This window comes from Geotrypetes seraphini, chromosome 7, assembly GCF_902459505.1.
Source record: "Geotrypetes seraphini chromosome 7, aGeoSer1.1, whole genome shotgun sequence".
NCBI classification, from domain to species: Eukaryota; Metazoa; Chordata; class Amphibia; order Gymnophiona; family Dermophiidae; genus Geotrypetes; species Geotrypetes seraphini.
Window position 1 is genome coordinate 135,811,931 of NC_047090.1, and position 23,843 is coordinate 135,835,773.

The following is a 23,843-nucleotide window of genomic DNA, read 5'->3' on the forward strand; positions in this document are numbered from 1 at the left end:
TCACCCCAAAGTGCCATGGTTCGGGGGGGGTGGCCAATCGCCGTCGCGGCAGGGGAGATGAGCCATCTCTCCTGCTGTGACGGTTGCAGTGGGAGTGGGCAGGTTGCCGGGGCCGCTGAGCTCATCGCGGCAGCCGCAATCAGCTCAGCAGCCCCTTTTTCGGCACCTGTACCTGTTTTGACTTAATATAAGTCAAAACGTATAAGTGCCGACTAGGCAGCCTGTTTTAGGTTTTGGTTATACCTGTTGTACAACTATGTCTAGGTTGGCCCACCTCCCGCCCATCTCCTGCCCTTTCCCCTCCTCTAAAAACGCCTCTTTTCGCTCTATGCATTTAGAGGCAGGGGAAGACATAAGCTGGTTTTAGGTTACTTGGACGATCAGGTTTTTTGATCATCCAAGTACCCATTTAGGCCACTTTTTAGATGTTTTTTTTGTTTTGATTATGAGCCCCTTAATCTGATGCAATAAAACAGGACTTTGTTGTTTATTGTAGGGTATTGACCAGTTTGGTCCACCCATGATTATCCACTTTCGAGTGCAATACTATGTGGAAAATGGCAGATTGATAAGGTGAGTAAACATTAAAAAGCAATAACACATGAGCAGGTAATCTAAATAATGAAAATACAGTGCAAGAACTATTATATATACTGTATCCTACCAAACATATACTGAGGGTCTCTGGAAACTTCTCCAGACCAAGTGTATTAGGGTTGGCAACAGGCAAAACATTGTTCTTTTTCAGATTTTTTTGTCTGTTTTAAGGCTTTTTTAAACCATTTCATTAAAATAAAATAAGGCTTTTTTCAACCATTCATTGTAATAAAAAAATTAACATGCATTAGAAAACTTATAAGTAACACATGCAAATCATGCAGCTTGTGCTGAGGTGGTTATTTTAGGAGCCCTATTTGCATGTAAATAATGGCATTTACATATGTATCTCAGATATGCATAGAAAACTTGTTTTTTGAAAGCCAGTATTTACATGTAGCATGCTGTACTATATGCAGATGGCAAGGAGGCAGGGCCACAATGTGCATAAGAATTCTCCATTTCAGAAAAAGAATGCACCTGAATGCCTTAATTCATCAATATCGGGATTTACAGCTGCTCATTTCTAGGGAGCCTTTTAAGGAAGGGATTAAGGGAGATTTCTCTCTTAGTCTCCCACTGTTTTTACCTCCCTCAGAACTGAAAATACAAAAAGATTGTGGTCTCTTCATGACTAGAAATGTTTACATTTGTAGGATTCTAAAATGGCTGACATACGAGGGGCTGCCGAAAAGTTTTCAGCCCAACCAGCAAAGCTGGGGCTGGTTGGGCTGAAAACTTTTCGGCAGCCCCTCGTATGTCAGCCATTTTAGAATCCTAAAATGCTCCATTGAGAGCTATATTCTTAGGCCAATGATGTTCCACTTTTTTTTTTTTTGTTCTATTGGAAAAAAATGGAAAATTGCTGGACTAACCCCCTCTTTTACTAACGCATAGTGCAGGTTTTAGCGCAAGCAGCGGCAGTAACTGCTCCAACGCTCATATGCGTTAGTAAAAGAGGGGGTAAGTGTATAGCTCTTGATGGAGACTGCCCCAACTTTGGTGGTTGGGCTGAGAGCTTTTCAGCAGCCCATAATATTCAGCCAATAATGATTTTTTTTTTCCTGTAGATAGATATTGGACTTCTTTTTCTCATGTTATCGAATACCAAATTATTTCAATATTAAATAGATTGAGCCGTTCTTGTCATTTGGACCCATATCCTGCTACTGTTTTTCAGAATTTATAAAGGCTGCACACTGGTTAACCTCTTTGATGAATCAGTTTTTAGATCATGAGATTTTTTTTCCTTACCCATGGGTCAGAATGTGCTTACCCCACTATAAAAAATCTATCACATTAGACATATTAGTATCAGCAAGATATCATCCATAAGAACATAAGAATTGCCGCTGCTGGGTCAGACCAGTGGTCCATCGTGCCCAGCAGTCCACTGACGCGGCGGCCCTCTGGTCAAAGACCAGCGCCCTACCTGTGTATGTTCCGGTTCAGCAGGAACTTGTCTAACTTTGTCTTGAATCCCTGGAGGGTGTTTTCCCCTATGACAGACTCCGGAAGAGCATTCCAGCTTTCTAGCACTCTCTGGGTGAAGAACTTCTGTATGTTCGTATGGAATCTTTCCCCTTTCAATTTTAGAGAGCGCCCTCTCGTTCTCCCTACCTTGGAGAGGGTGAACAACCTGTCCTTATCTACTAAGTCTATTCCCTTCAGTACCTTGAATGTTTCGATCCAGTAGCAAATTATTGGAATTTGCTACTCAAAACAGCTTTCTGACTTTTTAGATAAATTTTCAATAGTGCATCCATTTCCACATGACTTTCGTCCATGTTATAGCCCTGGGACACTGTTACTCTCTCTTATCTTTCAGATTCAGAAAATATTAAGCAAAAAGCCAAAGGGGTGTTCCCACGGGAGGGGCATGGGTGAGGCATGGGCGTTCCCATTATTTTAGCACACACTTTATAGAATACTTCCATTTGCACACTCAGCTGCAGCATTTAGGTGCACCCATTTACACCAGCCATAGACATGGCTAAGTGGTCATACCTACACTTAGGTGCATACTAGTGCTACTCGATTCAGGGGAAAAAAATTTTGATTCGATTTGGCCTATTGAATTGATTTTTCAATTTGATTCAATTCACTTCTGCAGCCCAATAGAGCGTTTGGGTTTTTGGGGGTTTGTTTGTTTGTTTTTTTTCCAAACATCCTGGTGGGTTTATTTTGTAGACTCTTTACCCACCCCAGCCCCCTTTTCCCTCTCCAGCCCCATGCCTGCCCTGTAGTGTAAACAAAATACACCCAAAAATCTTTTCCTCTCTCTGTTTGGTCCTAGCTCACGCTCGGTGTCTAATACCAGCTCTGGCAGGATACACATTTCAAATTTGACATATTGTAATAAAAAAAAAAAAAATTTTATTTTTTCTACCTTTTGTTGCCTGGTCATTTTATTATTCAAATCATGTTAGTCTCAGGTTTTCTGTTTGTCTTCTGTTAACTCGCTCGCCAGGGTCTCCTTCATCCTATACTCCCTCATTCCAGAGTTTCCTTTCAACTGAAAGAGACTCATCTCCTGTGCATTTAGGCCACAGAGGTATTTAAATGTCTCTATCACATCTTTCCTCCCCCACCTTTCTTCAAAAGTATACGTATCAAGATCTTTAAGTCTCTCCTCACATACTTTATAACAAAGACCACTAACCATTTTAAATAGTAGCCACTCTCTGGATAGACTCCATCCTGTTTATATATTCTTTTTTGAAGGTACAATCTCATTCATCGGTGGTAATGTTTATCATTTCATATAATTGTGCTTGATTGCTTTATTGACTACATAGGCATTAATGATATGAATTAAATCCAGTAACTTGCCCAAGGATGTGATTAGAAAAAAAAATTGTTCTTGCGAGGTAAACAGTGAATTCATTATTGGAGCCAAGACTGGTTTTGTGAACTTTCTGTGGAATTTGCCTAAAAAAATAAAGGTCTGGTAGCATTAAGTCCCCCAAGAGTGCTTTAATGGCTAGTACAGCTGAGACCTGAGTTCAATCACTTCCCTTCCCAGCAAGCATTCAGCAAACCAAAACGCTACAGTGCTAGCTTAAGAAAAAAGCAAAAAAGATTTGCAGGAAAGAGAGAATCACTCTAGTTTAGCAGAAAGTCCAAAATAGGGTTGAACCTTCTTGGGCTGAGTTGTTAATATTAAGCTTAGTCCAAATCAGAGAACATTCTCGTGAAAATATACAAGAATACAAAAGGAACACAATAAAATAATTTGAAAAACAATAATAAAAAACACCCCAAACAGACAAAAAAAGAAGAAAAATACAACAGAGCATCTAACAAGCACCTTGTGCACTGATTACTTAACAACACTCCTCCTAACTGATCCCATTCTTGCTCTTCCCAATAACTAGTGGATTTGGTATATGGTGCCCAGAGAGGAAAACGGTGACGTTTTTCAAAAAAAGCATGGGATGAACATAAATGATCTCTAATTAGAATACGAATGCATGTCGGTAACAAAAATCTTATACACGAATACAGGATGTTCAGGGCAGTACTTGGAGAGAAACCCCAGGAAAGAGACTTGGGGGTACTGGTTGACAAGTTGATGAAGCCATCCGCGCAATGCACGGCGGTGGCAAAAAGGGCAAATAGAATGCTAGGAATGATTAAGAAAGGGATCACGAACAGATCAGAGAAGGTTATCATGCCGCTGTACCAGGCCATGGTACGCCCTCACCTGGAATACTGGATCCAGCACGGTATTACTCGAAAGGGTCCAGAGAAGAACGACTAAAATGGTTAAGGGGCTGAAGGAATTGCCATACAGGAGAGATTAGATAAACTGGGCCTCTTCTCCCTTGAAAAGAGGAGACTCAGAGGGGACATGATTGAAACATTCAAGATAATGAAGGGGATAGACTTAGTAGGCTGTTCATCCTCTCCAAGGTAGAGAGAATGAGAGGGCACTCTCTAAAGTTAAAAGGGGATAGATTCCATACAAACATAAGGAAGTTCTTCACCCAGAGAGTGGTGGAAAACTGGAACGCTCTTCTGGAGGTTGTTATAGGGGAAATCACCCTCCAGGGATTCAAGACAAAGTTAGATAAGTTTCTGATGAACCGGAACGTACACAGGTAGGGCTGATCTCAATTAGAGCACTGGTCTTTGACCTAAGAGCCGCTGCAGGAGCTGACTTCTGGGCACGATGGACCACTGGTCTGATCACTGGTCTTTCACAGTCTGAATCTCACAAAGAGATAGTTTGGATAGGCTGGAGAGAGCTTCAACGGCAATTCCACTAGTTGGAACCTAAGGACAGTACCGGGTGGACTTCTAAGGTCTATAGCCCAGAAATAACAAAGAAAAAGATATTTTAATTTAATCATGAAATGGTAATGCGTGTTATTACTGGGCAGACTAAATGGACCATTCAGGTCTTTATCTGCTGTCATTTACTGTGTTACTATGTTATTTGGAAGCAAAACTTTTGGCAAAATGTGCTGCTGGAATATATGGGCCAGAAGTTGCCGATTTTAAAGAAACTCTTATCAACAGCCGGAGGGTTTTACTGAAAACTCTCCATAAAAATGTCTAAATATTTGGGAGATGTGGGGGAAAGAAGGGAAGCTCTGAGCCTCCTCCTCTTCTGCTGCCAGTGCTATATCTGACTTACCCCCCTCTTTTACTGAGGCGCACTAGCCAATTTAGTGTGCCAATCGCTAATGCGTCCATTAGTGCGTGCTAAATCAGTTTGCGTGCGCTAAATCGTTTAGCGCACCTTAGTAAAAGGACCTATTAATGTTAGAGGAGGGTCACTGAGAGAGTTTCAAACAATCCAGAAATTATGGGTGCTGTAAAGACAATTTACAGACCTTATTTATCTGCTAATTTTACAGGCAGTCCTTACATTTGCAGGCAATTGGCAATCCTGTCTCCCTGCTCTCCTTTCCTCCTAGCATTCCCTCCTTCCCCACACTCCATCTAGCGTGCTCTCTTCCTCCCTTCCCTGGCCTGGCGTGCTCTTATTCCCTCCTTCCTAACTACAAACGCCTCCATTTTGTCACCCCTCTCCAAGGGCAGAGCTGTCTTGACCCAAGCCTCCTTGATATCCGCAGCAGCTCTGTGGTCTTAACCACAGTGGTGGTGGCAGCAACAATGTCTGGGCCTGGTTCATCAGTTTGTGAGTGTCTTACCAGGCACAGCTGCAAATGAATTGTAATGGGGGAGGGAGGGTCTGGCCTTGCTCGTACAAGTCATTTTCAGTTCCCAACGATGTTGGACATTGCTGGGAGAGATGCGACTAAATTAACAGGCCACTGCTGCAAGAAATGAACTGGCTTGTTCATTTTCTGGCATTTCTTACAAGCAGCCTAAGAATTTACGAGCCTTTGGCAAGCCAGATCCTTTGGTAGTTTACATATGGTTTTTGTTTATGCAGTTGGTTCTTTGGAACATTTTTTCCATTCCAGAGGTTGCAGGAAATTAAATCTTCTCTGTGGAAAGATTTTTTTTTTATTATTTTGTAAAGGAAAATATAACACAGGGCCTCCATAGAATCACATTTTCCTAAGTGTTCACGCAAGACAATTTGCTTTCAGGCTTTCGGGGTGTTTATTTTGTGTCTAACAAATTTAGCCCCAAGTCCTTCATGTTCGGGCAAGAAAAGTGTTGAAATCCTTCTTGCAGGAGGTAAACCTCTCGGGATTTGGCCTATGTTGCTTCTGCAGTTTTTTCTATTTTCTGACCCTATTTTAGAACACTCGTGACATCTAGACCGGGTATCTCATCGGATAAAATACATTAAATAAAAATGAAAGAAAAAGAAAAAAGCAGCAAATGACAAAACTCAACAATTACCGCTTATAAATAAGAACATTGGCTGCCTGAATATTTAACACCTGCTGATACATGGTTATCGACATTAAGGGGTCCTTTTATCAAGGCGCGGTAGGGGTTTAACGCGCGGAGTATTTTGGCTTGCCACGGGGATTAGCGCGTGATGAAATGTCCGATGCGCTAACCCCCGTGGCGCACCTTGATAAAAGGAGCCCTAAATATCTGAGTTTACAGAGTGAGACCAAAAAAAATTAGCCCCCTAGAGTCTTTTTGCCATTTTCTCAGCAACCACTTTGACTATCAACATATGTATTTAGTCATCATACTTCTGTATTACTATTAAACAAAAAACTAGGGGGGTTACTTTTTTTGTCTCACCCTGTAGACATTACATTACATTACAGATTTCTATTCCGCCATTACCTTTCAGTTAAAAGCGGATTACAAAAAGAGTTATAGAAGAAGGGTTACAACGTTAGATCAGAGAAGGTTTCCAAGAGAGGAAAAAGTAGGATCTGGGGTTAGGGAAGGGATGGTAAGAAGGGGGTTAAGCTTTATCATGGTATTAAGCTTTATTAAGGGATTTCTTGAAGAGTATAGTTTTTATTTCCTTTCTGAACATCTTGTAGTCTGGGGTTGCTGTCAATAGGTTGGAGACTTGGTTGTCTATCTTCGCTGCCTGAGTGGCCAGTAGTCCATTGTATAGTTTTTTCCGTTTTACTTCTTTGATTGGGGGTAAGTGAATGGGGTGGAAGAAGATATTTTCCTTCTCCAAGGACCCTCAGCCACAAGAGGGCATCCGCTTAAACTCAGGGGAGGGAAATTTCATGGCGACACCAGAAAGTATTTCTTCCTAAAGAGTGGTTGATCATTGGAACAAGCTTCCGATACAGGTGATTGAGGCCAGCAGCGTGCCAGATTTTAAGCGTAGATGGGATGCCCATGTGGGATCCCTGAGAGGGTGGAGTTAAGTATGTGTCATTTGGGGCATCTCTAGAGCAGACTTAGGGGGTAGGTCTGTGGAGTGGGCAGACTTGATGGGCTATGGCCCTTATCTGCCATCATTTTTCTATGTTTCTATGGGGTGTGTGTTTTTCTATGCCTGGTAGAGGTGGTTTGGATGAGGCGGTCGTTTCTGACCTGCAGAAAATATCTGAGTACTGCTGATATTTAATTAATCTAGATAATTCTCTGGGTAAGTTAGAATAGTATAATATCTTTTATTTCCTGATATACTCAAGTGACACAGAGAAGGAGGAAGGATTTTTTGGCCTATCGGCCCAGAGTCCTTTCATATTAAATGTCCAGCAAAATGTTGTGTTTTGCTTGGTAGCAAAAATTTTCTTTTTTTTTTTTTAATCGAAACAATTGCTGGATTTTATTGTGGCTAGAGAAGGAGGGCGGAGTACTGATTAGATCAGTGGCCTCCCCTATAGATTAAAGTGAACCAGCTGCCGACATTGTACCTCCAGTTGCTGTCTTCTCTAATATATATAATTTTCCTCTGTATTTTTGTTTTTGTTTGGTCCCTAAAAATATTGTGGACTAAACAGTGAAAATTTTCTATAGTTAGGTGATTTGTTTTGGTTTTCACCATACATTTTCTTGAGAACTTATGAATCTGTATTCAAGTATTATATGCTTGTTTTTAAGAATGTAAATCTATAAATAAATTTTAAAAAGATAGTAAAATATCTCTCATAACTTGCTGAAATAGTTAATCTAGGGGTCCTTTTACTAAGGCACTAACGGTTTAGCGTGCGCTAATCAATTTAGCGCACGCTAAATGCTAAGGCGCCCGTTATATTCTATGGGCGCCTTAGCATTTAGCATGCGCTAAATCGGTTAGCACACGCTCAATCGGTTAGCACGCCTTAGTAAAAGGACCCCCCTAGTATGGGTTTTGAATATCAACTGTATCCAGATAACTTTGATTCTGCCTTGGCTCCATACCTGGACCACTTTGGTGCTACCCGGATCCCGCTGGGAACATTCAGAAGATTTTCAGTGGCAGAGCTGCACCAGTGGAAGATTGTCAGTGGCACCAAAGCTGCACCAGTGGAAACAACGTTTGGACTTTAATCAGTGGGATGGAAAGGTTGATGGGCATTAAAAGGTTCTGTAGAGAAGCTGAAGAATGGGTGCAGATGGAGCGTTACTGGAGGGGGGAGGGATCTTGGGAGGTGGGAGGAAATAGAGGTTGAGTGGATAGTGGGTTGGATGAGGGAGAGGGGAAGGAGAGAGCAGAATTGTATTTGTTGGTGTTGGAGCTTTGCCCTTTTATTGCCCACAATACCACTGTGTTGTATTTTCAATGAAAAACTAAAGTTCAATAAAGAAATAAAAAAGGATGGCCATGGTAAGAAGCACTTATCCACACAGGAGCTGTTCCTACCCAGATATGCCACTGAATACTGGATTCATGATTTTTTAACAAGTGTTTTTATGTGCACTTCTAAGCTGACTGTTTGTCATAACAAAGCTGAGCCTGATATTCAAAGTAATTTAACTGGTTGGTAACGGCCACTGACTGATTACATCGCACATAACTGGCTATCCATGAATATTTAGCAGGAGATAACCAGTTATCCCTTTTGAATATTCGCGGGTAACGCATAACCAGGAGCTAGCGTCTTGGGGGGGGTCAGGTCAGACATAGGACCAGATAGTCAGCGTTAACCTACTTTATGTGCTAGCCACATAGTGCTGAATATTGACTTAACTAAGTATTGACTGGCAGCCAAAAATGAAACCAGATATTCAATGCCAGGCTCAGCACCACTAGGGAGCAGTGCAGTTAAGCCCACCACCAGCTGAAAAATCATACTGATTGCTCTTGAAGGAGATTGTCAAGCACGCCTCCAGCGTGTGTACTTCTGTGGTCTTGTCTAGGACTGCTTCTCATTTCTGCTTTGTCTTTTTTCTGCCAGTGACAGAACTGCGAGGTATTACTATTACCGGCACCTAAGGAAGCAGGTTCTCCATTCACAGTGTGTCCTACGGGAGGAGGCCTACTTCCTGCTAGCAGCATTCGCGCTACAAGCGGACCTGGGAACTTTCAAAAGGAACAAGCATTATGGCAAATATTTTCAGCCCGAAGCCTACTTCCCCTCCTGGGTAAGAGCTGCTGTTTTAAAGGGGTTCTAGTTATTTCTCCACTCAAGCACACTAGGGCTACATGTTGTAGCCTTACCCTTCATTTCCAAAAGTGAAACAGAATGAGATGCGTATTGCCATAAAAAGTGCAACTGATTCATAAAGAGAAGCCATCATAGTAGTTTGTTTGCTTATTATGGGGGGAGGATAGAGTCAAAAGGTAACCAAGTCATATTGGGTGAAGAGAGGATAACAAACGTATCGTTAGCATCCACAATATTTGGGGGCACTGTTCCCTCATGCCCACCCCAAACTATGCCTATGTTAAAACCCCAAATTGCAGTGGCATACCTGGCAGGGTGGGAAGTCAGAACGGAGAACCCCACTCCTTGGGCCAGAGCACTCCCCAGAGCACATGACACTCAGCTCTGCTGGTCCCTACCCCAGAACAGGAAGTTGATATCAGAGGGGGCGGGGGCTGGCGGAACCGTCAGCCACACACAGGCAGACCACAGATCCGTGACCACTCCAGCACTCCAAATCTCCCTTCACCCGGGGTGGACCGTCCCCACCCACACCTTGCTACGTCACTGCAGAATTGTTCCATATGATATAAATGTCTAAATGCAAAGATTTTAGATTGGGGCTGGGTGGGCATCAACCACTGTACACCCTATTGTGCAAGACTCAAGTTCAGTTTCTAGGCTTGGTTTTTACACTCAGACTGATGGTGGTGCTGCAGAGGTAACATTTATATTCCCTAAGTAGAGGGAGCCCCAACAGTTCCTCAAGAGAACAACATAAGAACATAAGAAAAGCTCTCACCGGATCAGACCGAGGTCCATCCAGTCCGGTGATCTGCACATGCGGCGGCCCATTTAGGTCCTCCTGATTGGAGACCCAGATATACCATAGCCCTCAATACAAGAGAAACACCTATTGGCTGGAATGAGGGTGCACATGTACCGGGTTTTGAGGACATTATCAGTCTGGCTAATGATTTGGTTTAGGAAATTTAGAAGAACCAAGAAGCAGTGAATGAAAGGCTAAAGTTTAAGCTATTTTGACCTGGTATTTCCTTCTTACTTTTCCTTCTTCCAGCTCAATATGAAACAGTGCTGGGATCTGACAATGTGAGTTTTCCTTTATAGCCAGGATTGTTTTTCTTATTTTCATAGATCCACCTTCCCATTTTTCCTAGTCTTTTAATTCCAGTATTGGTTCTAAGGACAGAAGCTATGCACCAGATCTCCTGTAGAATCCTGAACCATCTGCTCTAAACCCAGCCATCAAGTGTCACCCTTAATGGTGGCCAAATCTCAGAGATATTTCCTGTTTCATCCATGTATTTATCATTTTCATTAAACAGGGCTGGCCAATTCATCCTACCCCACTGCTCTTTGACTTCCTGCCAAAAAATAGCAAGTTTCCAGTCAATGAGAAGAATAAACACACAGACCCTCTGCTCTATCCCAGTGGCAAGTGATTGGCTCCGGAAGGGTCTGACTCTAGAATGATCTATGTAGAGGAGGAGAGATGCTTTCTGTAATTGTGCATTGCTTATTTGTCTCAACAGATAATCAAGAAAAGAGGGAAAGACTACATCTTGAAGCACATTCCTAATATGCACAGAGACCAGTTTGCACTGAGCGCCTCGGAAGCACATCTTAAGTACATTAAGGAGGCAGCCAGGCTGGATGATGTGCCAGTTCATTATTATAGGCTCTACAAGGTAAAAGAAGCCAGCATAATGGTGCAGAGCTCTCAGTATGAGCTGGGAGTCCCTGATCTGCTTACAGTGACTGGAAACCAGCTGCAGGGCGCTCTTGCCCATTTACTGTAAAATTTTCAGAAAATGATATGCCAGGAGACCCAATCAATTCAGCATTTCATGTGCTGCCAACAATTGTGTGTACTGTGTCTGTACAAAAGTTACATTCTTATTCACAGAAAGATTTTAACAGTTTTAACAAATATTAAAACAAAAGGTGATATTTCTTTTTTACATATATCTACGAGTACACATTCCAACATTTTGATTTTTGATTCTGAAGCTCAGTGTCTGGCTCAGCAATAGGGGCAGTTGTCAGGTGGAAGACGAGGGGCAGAGCCTACTGCAAGACTGTCATTAGAGGTCACAGCAGCCATTTTGAGGCCAGAGCTGGCATGGGCAGAAGCAACTCGAGATTGCTCCTGCCCAGAAGACCATTAGTCTATCGGGGCATGTGAAATTAGGCCCAAGGAGGCTCAAAGGAGGTAGGCGGTATTCAAGTACATCCAGGAAGAGGTGCTTTCTTGGCAAAAGGGGGGACTCGGAGAGGGGGGCGCTACATTTGTGTCTGGGAGGGGGAACTATTCTTGGCAGCTGAGTTCGGGGGAACTGGAATTCGGGAGTGTTTGAAATTAGTAATCTCCAGCACATATCCAGTCATACCTTGATGGTCAGTGTTGATGGCCAAATATGGCCTGGCATTGACCATCTCATTCAAATTTAGCTGACAAAGGTCAGTGCTTTTTTAAAAAAAAAAAAAACCAAAAGTTGATCATTGCTGACTGAATATTGATTTGTAAGTCTTTTAGACTGTGCTAGAACAACTGATGCACAATTTCTCTGACTCATTTGGAGGGCTTTATGTGATGTCAGATGGCTTGCATTCATCCTTGGTCAACACAGTCTCTACTATGTAATCTTATCCCCATATTCTCCAGTTTCTAGACGTGAGACCTTCTAACATTTAATCATCGCTTCGTTTAGCTTAAACCTAATATTATCCTCAGTAATGGTGATTTTTATTTACTTGTTCCTGTGTCATATAATTGGTGAAAAAAATTTCCATTCAAATCTCTCGCCTCTTATGCTAAACATGGTCAATCAGAGTTTATCCACCAGGCATTATGGGCCGGATTCTGTATAGGATTGCACAATATAGCTGGTTAGCCACTATTCACTAACCGTAAATATTCAGTGGAGATAACCAGTTATCTCTCACGGATAGCCAGTCGAGTGCTATTTAAGCAGTCAGTGGCCATTGCTGACCGGTTAAATAGTGCTGAATATCAGAGGGGTTGGCATTTGCACACATATGTGCATACATGGGTTCATGTATGCAGTATTCTGGTCATTTATGTGCATTCTCCATTGGCTGCCCCTAGAGGCGCGAATCCTGTTTAAGTTCGCTTGTCTATGTTATAAATCACTATTTGGTCTGGCTCCCACTTACCTGGTTTCCCACTTCAATCTGGCAAATTATCTTAGGCCCACACGAAGAATTCATCTGTTCACCTATCCGACAATAAAAGCCTGCCACTACAAAAGATTCTTGGACAGAACTCTTGCCTTCCAGGCAGGCAAATGGAACGGCTGGCTTAGTAACGTTTTCGCGCGCTCTTCATCCTACTTCAGTTTTAGAAAACTATTAAAAACAAGTCTGTTCAATCAATTTGTTAACTAAGAATCCACTCACTACTTCTTATTCAATCCTGTAACCCTATGTACCTTTTAGCTTTCATATTCTTTATTATATAAGATTGTATTGCTGACTTTGATTGTAACCTCTTCGCTGATTGTCCAGCGCCTCTTGCTGTAAACCGCCTCGAACCTATATGGCTTTGGCGGTATATAAGAATAAAATTATTATTATTATTATTATTATTAAATGTTGGTGCTATCTATGGAGAATTACCTCCTAAGAGGGTAATTTTCTACCAGGGAGCATGGTTTGAGAGCAGATAGACACCGACTTAGGCACTATTTTATAAAGACACTTAGGAGTTTTTACTAAGCTTAGATTAGCACCTGACACAGGTGTTACCACCACTTGCAATTACCACTAGCCTTCACACCTACTCTAGGAAAACTAATCGCGCACACAAACAACTATGAAGAATTCAGGAAACACCTAAAAACCTACCTATTCCTGAAATACCTAGGCAACGAACCGGAACATCAACCCCCCTCGTAACATCACCACACACCTGAACTTGCAAACTGTTAACCCAACCCCCAATCACTAAATATGAACACTCTATTCAACTTACGGAACATTTCTACTTCTGTGTAAACAACTTGGCACTTCCTGGCCTTGCAACACACAAACTGACGTTAACATTATTAATGTTATCAGATGTACACCGCTATACTCTTTAATTCGTTGTACGAGATATTCACTGCTATACTCTTCAATTCGCTGTACGTAAAGTTTCTCTTTATTTTTATTGTATTTACAATTTCTTTTATTGTAAACAGTTTCATATATTGTAAACCGCCTAGAAGTCGCAAGATTGTTGGCGGTATATAAAAATAAAGTTATTATTATTATTATTATTACATTTCTATTGGCTTTTAACCTGTTCATTTTTCTAGGCACTTTAGCTTAGAATGTAAGCCTACCTGGGTTTATTCTTAAGTGGCTTAAGTTGATGCAACTTATATAAATTTGTAATCCACTCAGAACTGTGGATGTAGTGGAATATAAATTTGTTAAATAAAAAAGTGCAAATACTTACTGCAGTTTAGCAAAAGGGCTCTATAGGCACCCTTGCGTTTCTTTAAAATACTAGGCTAAGCAGCAGAAATCTCGCCTACTGTGCAGAAACAAACACTGTCAGGCAGGTTAAATGTCCATGTAGAGATTATTCAAATATCTAAGTAGATTAGTGTATGAGTTATAATCTATGCATGTACTTGCAAACTGCACCTAAGCTCTGCCCCATGCACAAAGTACGCACTATCATGATATGGCTCATAATTTTATGCCTTTGGATATTTTATAACAGAACAAACAGGTGATGAAGGGAAGTGATCAAGAAACAATCTGGTTTTCCTCAAAGGCTTTATTTTGGAAAGGACCCACCACGGCCCGATTTGGGCAATATTAAAAACTGGCTGGAACATAGGAAACAGAGAGTGGGGGTAAATGGACAATACTCGTACTGGAAGAGTGTCGCCAGTGGGGTGCCATAGGGCTTTGTGCTTGGACCCATGCTCTTCAACATCTTTATAAACGATCTGGACATTGGTACGACAATTAAGGTGATTAAATTTGTGGACGATACAAAGTTATTCAGAGTAGTGAAGACACAGGGGGATTGCGAAGATCTGCAACGTGACATAATCAAGCTCGAGAAATGGGCATCGACGTGGCAAATGAGGTTCAACGTGCATAAGTGTAAAGTGATGCATGTCGATAACAAAAATCTCATGCATGAATACAGGATGTCCAGGGTGGTACTTGGAGAGACTTCCTAGGAAAGAGACTTGGGAGTTCTGATTGACAAGTCGATAAAGCAAACAAAATGCTAGGAATGATTAAGAAGGGGATCACGAACAGATCGGAGAAGGTTATCATGCCGCTGTACGGGCCATGGTGCGCCCTCGCCTGGAGTATTGCGTCCAGCACTGGTCACCATACATGAAGAAAGACATGGTACTACTCGAAAGGGTCCAGAGAAGAGTGACTAAAATGGTTAAGGGACTGGAGAAATTGCCTTACAGTGAGAGATTAGAGAAACTGGGCCTCTTCTCCCTTGAAAAGAGGAGACTGAGAGGGGACAAGATCGAAACATTCAAAATACTGAAGGGAATAGACTTAGCAGATAAAGAAAGATTGTTCACCCTCTCCAAGGTAGGGAGAACGAGAGGGCACTCTCTAAAGTTGAAAGGGGATAGATACCGTACAAACGTAAGGAGGTTCTTCTTCACCCAGAGAGTGATAGAAAACTGGAATGCTCTTCCAGAGGTCTGATTTAGGGGAAAACACCTTCCAGGGATTCAAGACAAAGTTGGACAAGTTCCTGCTAAACTGGAACATATGCAGGTGAGGCTGGACTCATTTAGAGCACTGGTCTTTGAGCTAGGGGCCGCCGCGTGAGGGACTTCTGGGCACAATGGACCATTGGTCTGACCCAGCAGCGGCAATTCTTATGTTCACATGTTCTTATTATCTGTATCAGGGGTCACCGTTTCTCACAAAACGACACAGGGAAGATGTTACTATAGTGAATCACTATCAAGGTACAGAAGATGAAGAAGTGAGAAAAAATGAAATCTTCCATAAATATAAATGGACTCACTTCCGAGTTGATTAACCACTGAAGGTGGGCAAATTTTTTAAATATATAAGTCCAAAGGGTTAATATTTAATGATTAAAAACCCTTCATGCCAGCACCTCCTGGATGTTGTACAAAAATTCTTACTGTGTTAACTTTATAAATAAATTCAATCAAACATGATCACAGTAAGCTTTGTCACTTATCTTTATTGTACAGTCTTACTAGCCAGCCCGACGTGACCCATTTCATCATAAATTGGCTTTATCAAGGGTCCAGTTGGAGCTCTGCATACAATAAAAAGACATATTTTAACCAATTCCAGGACACATCATTAGCACACTCAGACTGTGTTGAAGCCCCAAGTGATTCAAATCAATACATTCTGTTCATAATTATCAATCAATCAATAATTAAATATGTGTCATTTAAAAAATGTTTCTCACAAAATGACATAGGGAAGATGTTACTATAGCACAGGTTGTTTCCACCTTACAAAGGGTTTTTTTAAGTCAATACTATTATAGAGAATTAGCAAACTTACTAGCTAGCTACATAATAAAATTGCTAATTTTCTGTGACCCCGATGCAAGCGATATCAGCAAAACTTGGCCAAGTGAGCCCTTTCCACAATAAAACCTCTGATGAAAATTAGACTGTTTTTCCATCACTTCCCTTGACCAGCTCTGTTTGTTCTGTATTTCTTGTCCATCATCAACAGAGGATTTTCTCTTTTATATCAGGTCATTTACGCGCACATCTGGCCACAGACATACAAAAATGATTTTTTTAAAATACCCCCTAGGGAAATATTGATGGTTGTATGGTTCCTGCTTTGGTTTTCACTGCTGTTAAATTAAATGTAAAAGTTTTTCACTTTTTATTGTTTTAGGATAAAAGGGAACTTGAAGCTTCATTGCTCCTTGGGTTGACTCTTCGAGGGATACAGATCTTCCAGGTATGTTCCACTCTGGATCACATCGTGCCAGAACACTGCTTCCTCTACCATGAGGTGCACAAGTTCATTCTTCTGAACAATCTCCAGATAGGTTCATTTTGCACATACTGTGATAGTAATGAATCTCAATCCTAAGCACTAGTTAATTCTCTGTGGATATCAGCTTGTCTTCCATTTGGTTTATGTCTTCAGACAACAGCACAATACTTACACTGTAAAAGTAATTTCCCTTTCTGTGTATCTGGGCTTAAAATTGCTATTCATTAAGACAGCCGAGGATTATGTTCCGGGTTTAAACCTTTCATACAAGTGTCCAACTTCTGTTTCACAGAATGTGGGTGAAGAGCGGCAGTTGCTTTATGATTTCCCGTGGACAAATGTAGGAAAACTCGTATTTGTGGTAAGTACAAATGAAATTTTTTTTTTTAATAAATTCTTTATTCATTTTCAAAATTACATTAAGTGTAAAATATATTCATTCACAGTAACAATAAATACATCACTTATAAACGATCATTGGTACATTATATAAATTTTTATCCCTTCCCCTTTCCCATCCCTCCCAACCATATATTCCATTTTTATATAATATATGTAATAATAAAATGCCCCCCTCCCTACATCCTGAACTGATAAATAAAAGGGAAATAATTTTACTTAATCTTTACAATATTTTGTTAATGGTTTCCACACATCCTGAAATTGATTTCACACAAACAAGTGTAGAATCGCATGGTAAATTAGAAGAGCGTGCTTTGTGACTTCAGGACTTGTATGTGCTGGATCAGTGTTTGTGTGTATCAAGAGGTGTGCCTGTGTCTCTCAAGAACTATGGTGGTATGTGTATTAAATTATATTTTACAGGAGGTACAAATGAGTGTGGGTGTGGGTATGTGTTGGTGTACATGAGATGTGAGTGTGGGTGTGTCTGTATCATACAGGAGCTCTGGATGTTTGTGTATCAGTATGTACGTTATAAGAAGTAGGAGTGTGAATGTATCAGTATCTTACAAGAGCTCTGGATGTATGTGTGTTAGTTTATATTTTACAGGTATGTGTGTGTGTATGATAGGAACTTTGGATATGTGTGTATTACTGGGGAGGCGTCTGTCATGGAGGAATTCTAGATATGTGTGTATGTATGTGGTGTGTGAAAAAAAAATACAGTGAATGCTGTTGCCGAGCATCATCCAACGGAAAGATAGGGATCTTGAATATGGGAAGCGGCACATCAAACCTTAGTAACAGTGTGTGACAAGTTTAAACTTGTTTGGTGCAATCAGTCAGCTGTGAGATACAGTTGAGAGAAGGTGTGTTTTAAAATGTGCCGTAAATCATGGATCACGAGCGACATGACATTTGTTTTCCCTTGCAAAAAAAAAGTGCTAAAGAAACACATGAAATGTGTTTATGGTGATGCAGTGACCATGAAGATAGTTTACAAGTAGTTCGAGTTATTTCATAATGGATGTGAATCAGTTGAAGATGAGAAGAGATCAGGACCCCCCCCAAGAAGGAGACTTGGGAGTACTGGTTGACAAGTCAATGATGCCGTTCGTGGTTGCCGTACATGAAGAATGACACTACTACTCGAAAGGGTCCAGAGAAGAGCGACTAAAATGGTTAAGGGGCTGGAGGAATTGCCTTAAAGTGAGAGATTGGAGAAGCTGGGCCTCTTCTCCCTTGAAAAGAGGAGACTGAGAGGGGACATAATCGAAACATTCAAGATAATGAAGGGAATAGACTTAGTAGATAAATATAGGTTGCTCACCCTCTCCAAGGTAGGGAGAACGAGAGGGCACTCTCTAAAGTTAAAAGGGGATAGATTCCGTACAAACATAAGGAAGTTCTTCTTCACCCAGAGAGTAGTGGAAAACTGGAACGCTCTTCCGGAGGTTGTTATAGGGGAAAACACCTTCCAGGGATTCAAGACAAAGTTAGATAAGTTTCTGATGAACCAGAACGTACACAGGTAGGGCTGATCTCAATTAGAGCACTGGTCTTTGACCTAAGGGCCTCCGCGGGAGTGGACTGCTGGGCACGATGGACCACTGATCTGGCCCAGCAGCGGCAGTTCTTATGTTCTTAAGAGAATGTTGAAAGAGTAAGCGAAATGATTCAATCAAACAGGCGATTAATTGACTATTAGGGAAATTTCTGAGTATCTGAACATCTCTTATGATTCTGTTCCAAAAATTTTAACAACAGATTTGAACATGAGGCGAGTGAGTGCGACCTGAGAAATGGGCAAACTGTTTCATCCTCCATCGTGACAACGCGCTATTTCACAGATCACGTCTGGTATGGCAATTTCTGACAAATAAAAGCATGTGTCCTCATCCACCTTATTCACTAGATCTGGCACCATGCGACTTCTGGCTCTTCCCCCCAAATCAAAATGGCTATGAAAGGTAAATGTTTTGAATCGATTCGGGATATCGAGGCAGCCATGACAGCGCAACTAAAGCCACTCAAAAAAAGAGGACTTCCAGAACTGCTTCAGAAAGTGGCAAGAACGATGGGATAAGTGTGTTTGAAGTGAGGGGGAGTATTTTGAGGGAGGATTAATGGCAATGTGTCTTTTCCTGTAATAACTTTTTTGTAATTTAAACATTCACCATATTTTTTTGATTGCACCTTGGCGTGTGTTAATGTGTATTTTACAAGAGGTTTGAGTGTGGGAGTATCTGTGTCTTGCTGGATCTGCATCTTTGTCTGACATACAGGAGTTTACATGTGTGTGGTCATGTCTGTGTTTTACAGGAGCTTGTATGTTATAGGAGGTATGTGTCTATGTGGGTATCTGTGTCATACAGGAGCTCCGATTGACTGTACTATAAGCTCACAATCGGTCCTTTTCATTCGGATTGAGCAACATATTGATGGAAGCAGGTAGGAATGTACACAATCAAAACATTTCCAGTCTGTTTTTAAATTCCCCCCCCCCCCAAACAATAACAGCCATTTCATCAGAGACCTTCAAAATCCTGAGGGGCATAGAGAAGGTAGACAGGGACAGATTCTTCAGACTGTGGGGAACTACAAGTACAAGGGGGTCACTCGGAGAAACTGAGAGGGGACAGGTTTAGAACAAATGCTAGGAAGTTCTTTTTTACCCAGAGGGTGGTTGACACATGGAACGCACTTCCGGAGGTTGTGATAGACCAGAGAACATTACAGGGGTTCAAGGAAGGTTTAGATAGGTTCCTAAAGGATAAGGGGATTGAGGGGTACAGATAGAAGTAGAGGTAGGTTAGAGAAATGGTCAGGATCCACTTCACAGGTCATAGACCTGATGGGCCGCCGCAGGAGCGGACCGCTGGGCGCGATGAACCTCTGGTCTGACCCAGTGGAAGCAACTTCTTATGTTCTTATGTTCTTATGGATGTGTCCTTGGAGAGGAACCCTGCCCCTCTTCCTGCAGCCAGCTAGAAAAGTTTGAAAGAACACCTGTAGCCCTTCCCATAACCTCTGAAAGCACCAGTTAGCCTGGCGATGGGTCTTGGGCTCAAATGCTCAGAAAGTGGCTCCTGGCTCATTTACTAGTGCTACTTATCATTTCTATAGTGCCACTAGATGTATGCAGCACTGTACACATTATACACAGTTACTTTCTCTGTCCCTAGTGGGATCACTATCTAAGGTGTCTTGTGTACCTGGGGCAATGGAGAGTTAAATGGCTCGCCCAAGGTCACAAGGAGCCGCAGTGAGACTTGAACGCATTGCACTAACCATTAAGCTACTCCTCCATTCATTTAAGCCCTTTTAGCAGAATGTACCATTAACTCAAAGGCATCTCCTAGTACAGGGGTTGCCAATTCCGGTCCTCGAGAGCCGGAGCCAGGTCAGGTTTTCAGGATCTCCACCATGAATATGTATGAGATGGATTTGCATGCACTGCCTCCTTGAGATGCAAATCTATCTCATGCATATTTATTGTGGCTATCCTGAAAACCTGACCTGGCTCCGGCTTTCGAGGACCGGAATTGCCTACCGCTGTCCTAGTACACCGAATGCACTCCCTCTGTGACTCAAATGCCACCCCAAATATAACTTAATTAGCTACCTAAATTACTAGACACTCCGAGCACAACTTAAATGTGCTACATGCTAAAATTCAAACATCATTCCTAGTAAAACTTAACTGTGCTACCCACTGGAACTCAAACGCTATACTATCAAGCATGTTTAGACCTGCAACACAATAACTGTATTACCTTATGTTGTGCCTGAACTGTGAATGCTGCACTATCAACTATGCTATGTCCACCAAGTGTGTATTTTCACTTAAGTTATGTCCTATCTATATGGTGAATGCACTCTTGTAACCCGTTCTGGGCTCCTTTGGGAGGATGGGCTAAATAAATAAATAACTATAACTCAGCAGTACATAGTGTTAATCTTAAAGTGGTGGGCTGGTGAAATATTGTTTTCAGTATTTTGCTTTGGAGCTAATGTTGACTCTTAAAAGAAATAAATGTGAATGAACAAGGTACAGGCAATAGTTTTTTATTGACCTGACCTGATACGTTTCCAGCTAGCTTTCTGATATTATCAGCTCAGGGCTGTTAGAAGGAAAGGCGTCGATTCTGCAGAAATTCTGGGTCATGCATCTGAGAGGAAAGTTGAGAAAAGTTCAGCTGGGCCACTTCTGGTTTTAAATTCATGGCGCAAAACAAGATATCCAGGCTCTCCTGCAGATATTGACGTCTTGACTTACATTTTTAGATACGTCTGCATGATGCAGGGCAGGAACCAGTCAGACCAGTGGTTCCCAAACCTGTCCTAGGGACCCCCAGCCAGTCAGGTTTTCAAGATATCCCTAATGAATATGCATGAGAGAGATTTGCATATAATGGAAGTGACACGTATGCATATCTTTCTCATGCATATTCATTAGGGATATCTTAAAAACCTGACTGGCTGGGGGTCCCCCAGGACAGGTTTGGGAACCACTGAGTCAGACTATCTGGATGATTTGTTTTCTGAATTAGAGGGTCTCTTGGGCCTTTTATTCTATTTATCCAGAAACAGAGAGGCCCTTGCTTTTCCCTTTCTGTGTCAGTTCCCACTTATATACAGTATACAGCAGGGCTGCACAAGTCCGGTCCTCGACATCTATTGGCAGGCCAGGTTTTCAGGATATCCACAGTGAACATTCATGAGAGAGATTTGCCTGCACTACCTTCTTAGTATGCAAATCTCTCTCATGCATATTCATTGTGGAGATCCTGAAAACCTGGCCTGCCAGTAGATCTCGAGGACCGGACTTGGGTAGCCCTGGTATACAGTATCGTCGGCAGCAGCAGCAGTGATCATCCACAAGAAGCTGGGAGATCCTTCCATGTCTGATAGGTGCCCCACACCATCAAATCCGCCACATGACTGCTGTATAGAAGACTGTCTCCTCTGAGACTAACCACCTCAATATTCAATCCCAGAAAATCAAGAACAGCCACATTTCTGCAGATGCTAAACGTGGTTAAGCTGCAGAGTTCTGCTTAAAGCCACATTATTCCGTTAGTGTCACGCACACATCTGGTAAAGTCTGATGGAAAAATCCACATGAGAAAACTTGTAGATTGCAGAATCCTGCAGCAAAGTGACAAAATTCCGGAGACAATGCGAGAAAAAGAGACAAGGCAGTATAAATGAGCAAAGACATTTCAAATACAGACTGTGCAATTGCTCTGGAAAGTTCAGTTTCTTGCCTTACAGTATTTTGAGATTGGAGGCTTTTTCTATGCCAACACATAGCAGGAGCTCTTGGGTGAAACTCGCTTCAATGCCACAGAAAAAGCCATTATGTAGAATAACTTGAAACAGGAACATACCATAGAAGGGATCATGATTTCATTACATTTATGCATAAATAATTCAGATGTTCAGGCAATTACAGAAATGTGAACTTCCACTTCAGCGGAGGCAGGATAACATCAGAAGTTTGAGAGAAACAGGTTTCTTTTTCTGTTAGCTTTAATAGGTTTACATAAGAACATAAGAATTGCCCGCTGCTGGGTCAGACCAGTGGTCCATCATGCCCAGCAGTCCGCTCATGCGGCAGCCCTCTGGTCAAAGACCAGCGCCCTAACTGAGACTAGTCCTACCAGCTTACGTCCTTGTTCATTATGAACTTGTCTAACTTTGTCTTGAATCCCTGGAGGGTGTTTTCCCCTATGATAGACTCCAGTTCCAGTTTTTTACCACTCTCTGGGTGAAGAAGAACTTCCTTACGTTCGTACGGAATCTATCCCCTTTCAGTTTTAGAGAGTGCCCTCTCGTTCTCCCTACCTTGGAGAGGGTGAACAACCTGTCCTTATCTATTAAGTCTATTCCCTTCAGTACCTTGGATGTTTCGATCATGTCCACTCTCAATCTCCTCTGTTCAAGGAAGAAAAGATCCAGTTTTCTTCAGCAGTTTAAGGCAGATAAGGAGGCCTTTCTCTCCCTGAGCTGAGGTGCACACATTAAGGAACAATTCTATAAAGGGTGCTAAGTAGTGGTCTATAATGGCATTTGGACACCCAGACTTTGTAATAGAAAAGAGTATAAGTTGGCAATTTTTCTGGGAAATGGCATCATCATGCATATTAAAATACAGCAATTTTTTTCCTGGCGGTTCTGACTGGCTCCTTTTCTCTCCAGCTCAGTTGATCTAGGCTACGATCTGGTGCCATGATTCACCATTTGCTCAGTACTCAGTTGGCTCACTATAGTGCCAGAGTAATGGAGCCTGGCTTCATTCAGAACCTTACAATCAGGGTGAGAAGACATAGGATGAAGTTAAGAGGTGAGAGGCTCAGGAGTAGTCTAAAGAAATACTTTTTTTTTTTTTTACAGATAGGGTGGCAGATATGTAGAACAGTCTCCCGGAAGAGGTGGTGGAGACAAAGACGGTGTCTGAATTCAAGAAAGCATGGGAGAGGCCTATGGGATCTCTTAGGGAGAGGAGGAGATAGTGGATGGCTGCTGCGGAAAGGCAGACTGGATGGGCCATTTAGCTTTTTTCTTCCGCCATGTTGCTATCATGACTCTGACAATTTAGGCAACAACATTTAACCATATAAAAGGCAGGTATAAATGTTAGTGCCTAAGTGTTGGCACCTAGGTGCTCAACTTACAGTATTCTATAAATTTAGCATCATAAGTTGCGACCTGCCCATGCCCCTCTCACATGCAAGCCCCCTTTAAATTCTAAAGCATGTAGGTACTCACATAGAATAACGCCTAAGTTGGGTACTTAATTGGTGCCTAACATGGCATATTACATAGAATTAAAAAATGAGGGAATATTCAGTCACAGAACAGCATGAACAAGCAGTTGAGTGTCACATCTGT

General features: G+C 41.8%; 1 protein-coding gene across 1 annotated transcript in view; it reads left to right on the top strand.

Annotated features, from left to right (window-relative positions):
• FRMD6 (FERM domain containing 6) overlaps positions 1 to 23,843 on the top strand; it is a 171,822-nt gene that overhangs the window by 105,420 nt on the left and 42,559 nt on the right. The window contains 5 exon segments of the mRNA XM_033950666.1: positions 497 to 573; positions 9,333 to 9,519; positions 11,075 to 11,230; positions 16,440 to 16,505; positions 16,837 to 16,905. Coding sequence (XP_033806557.1) covers positions 497 to 573; positions 9,333 to 9,519; positions 11,075 to 11,230; positions 16,440 to 16,505; positions 16,837 to 16,905 — 555 coding nt within the window.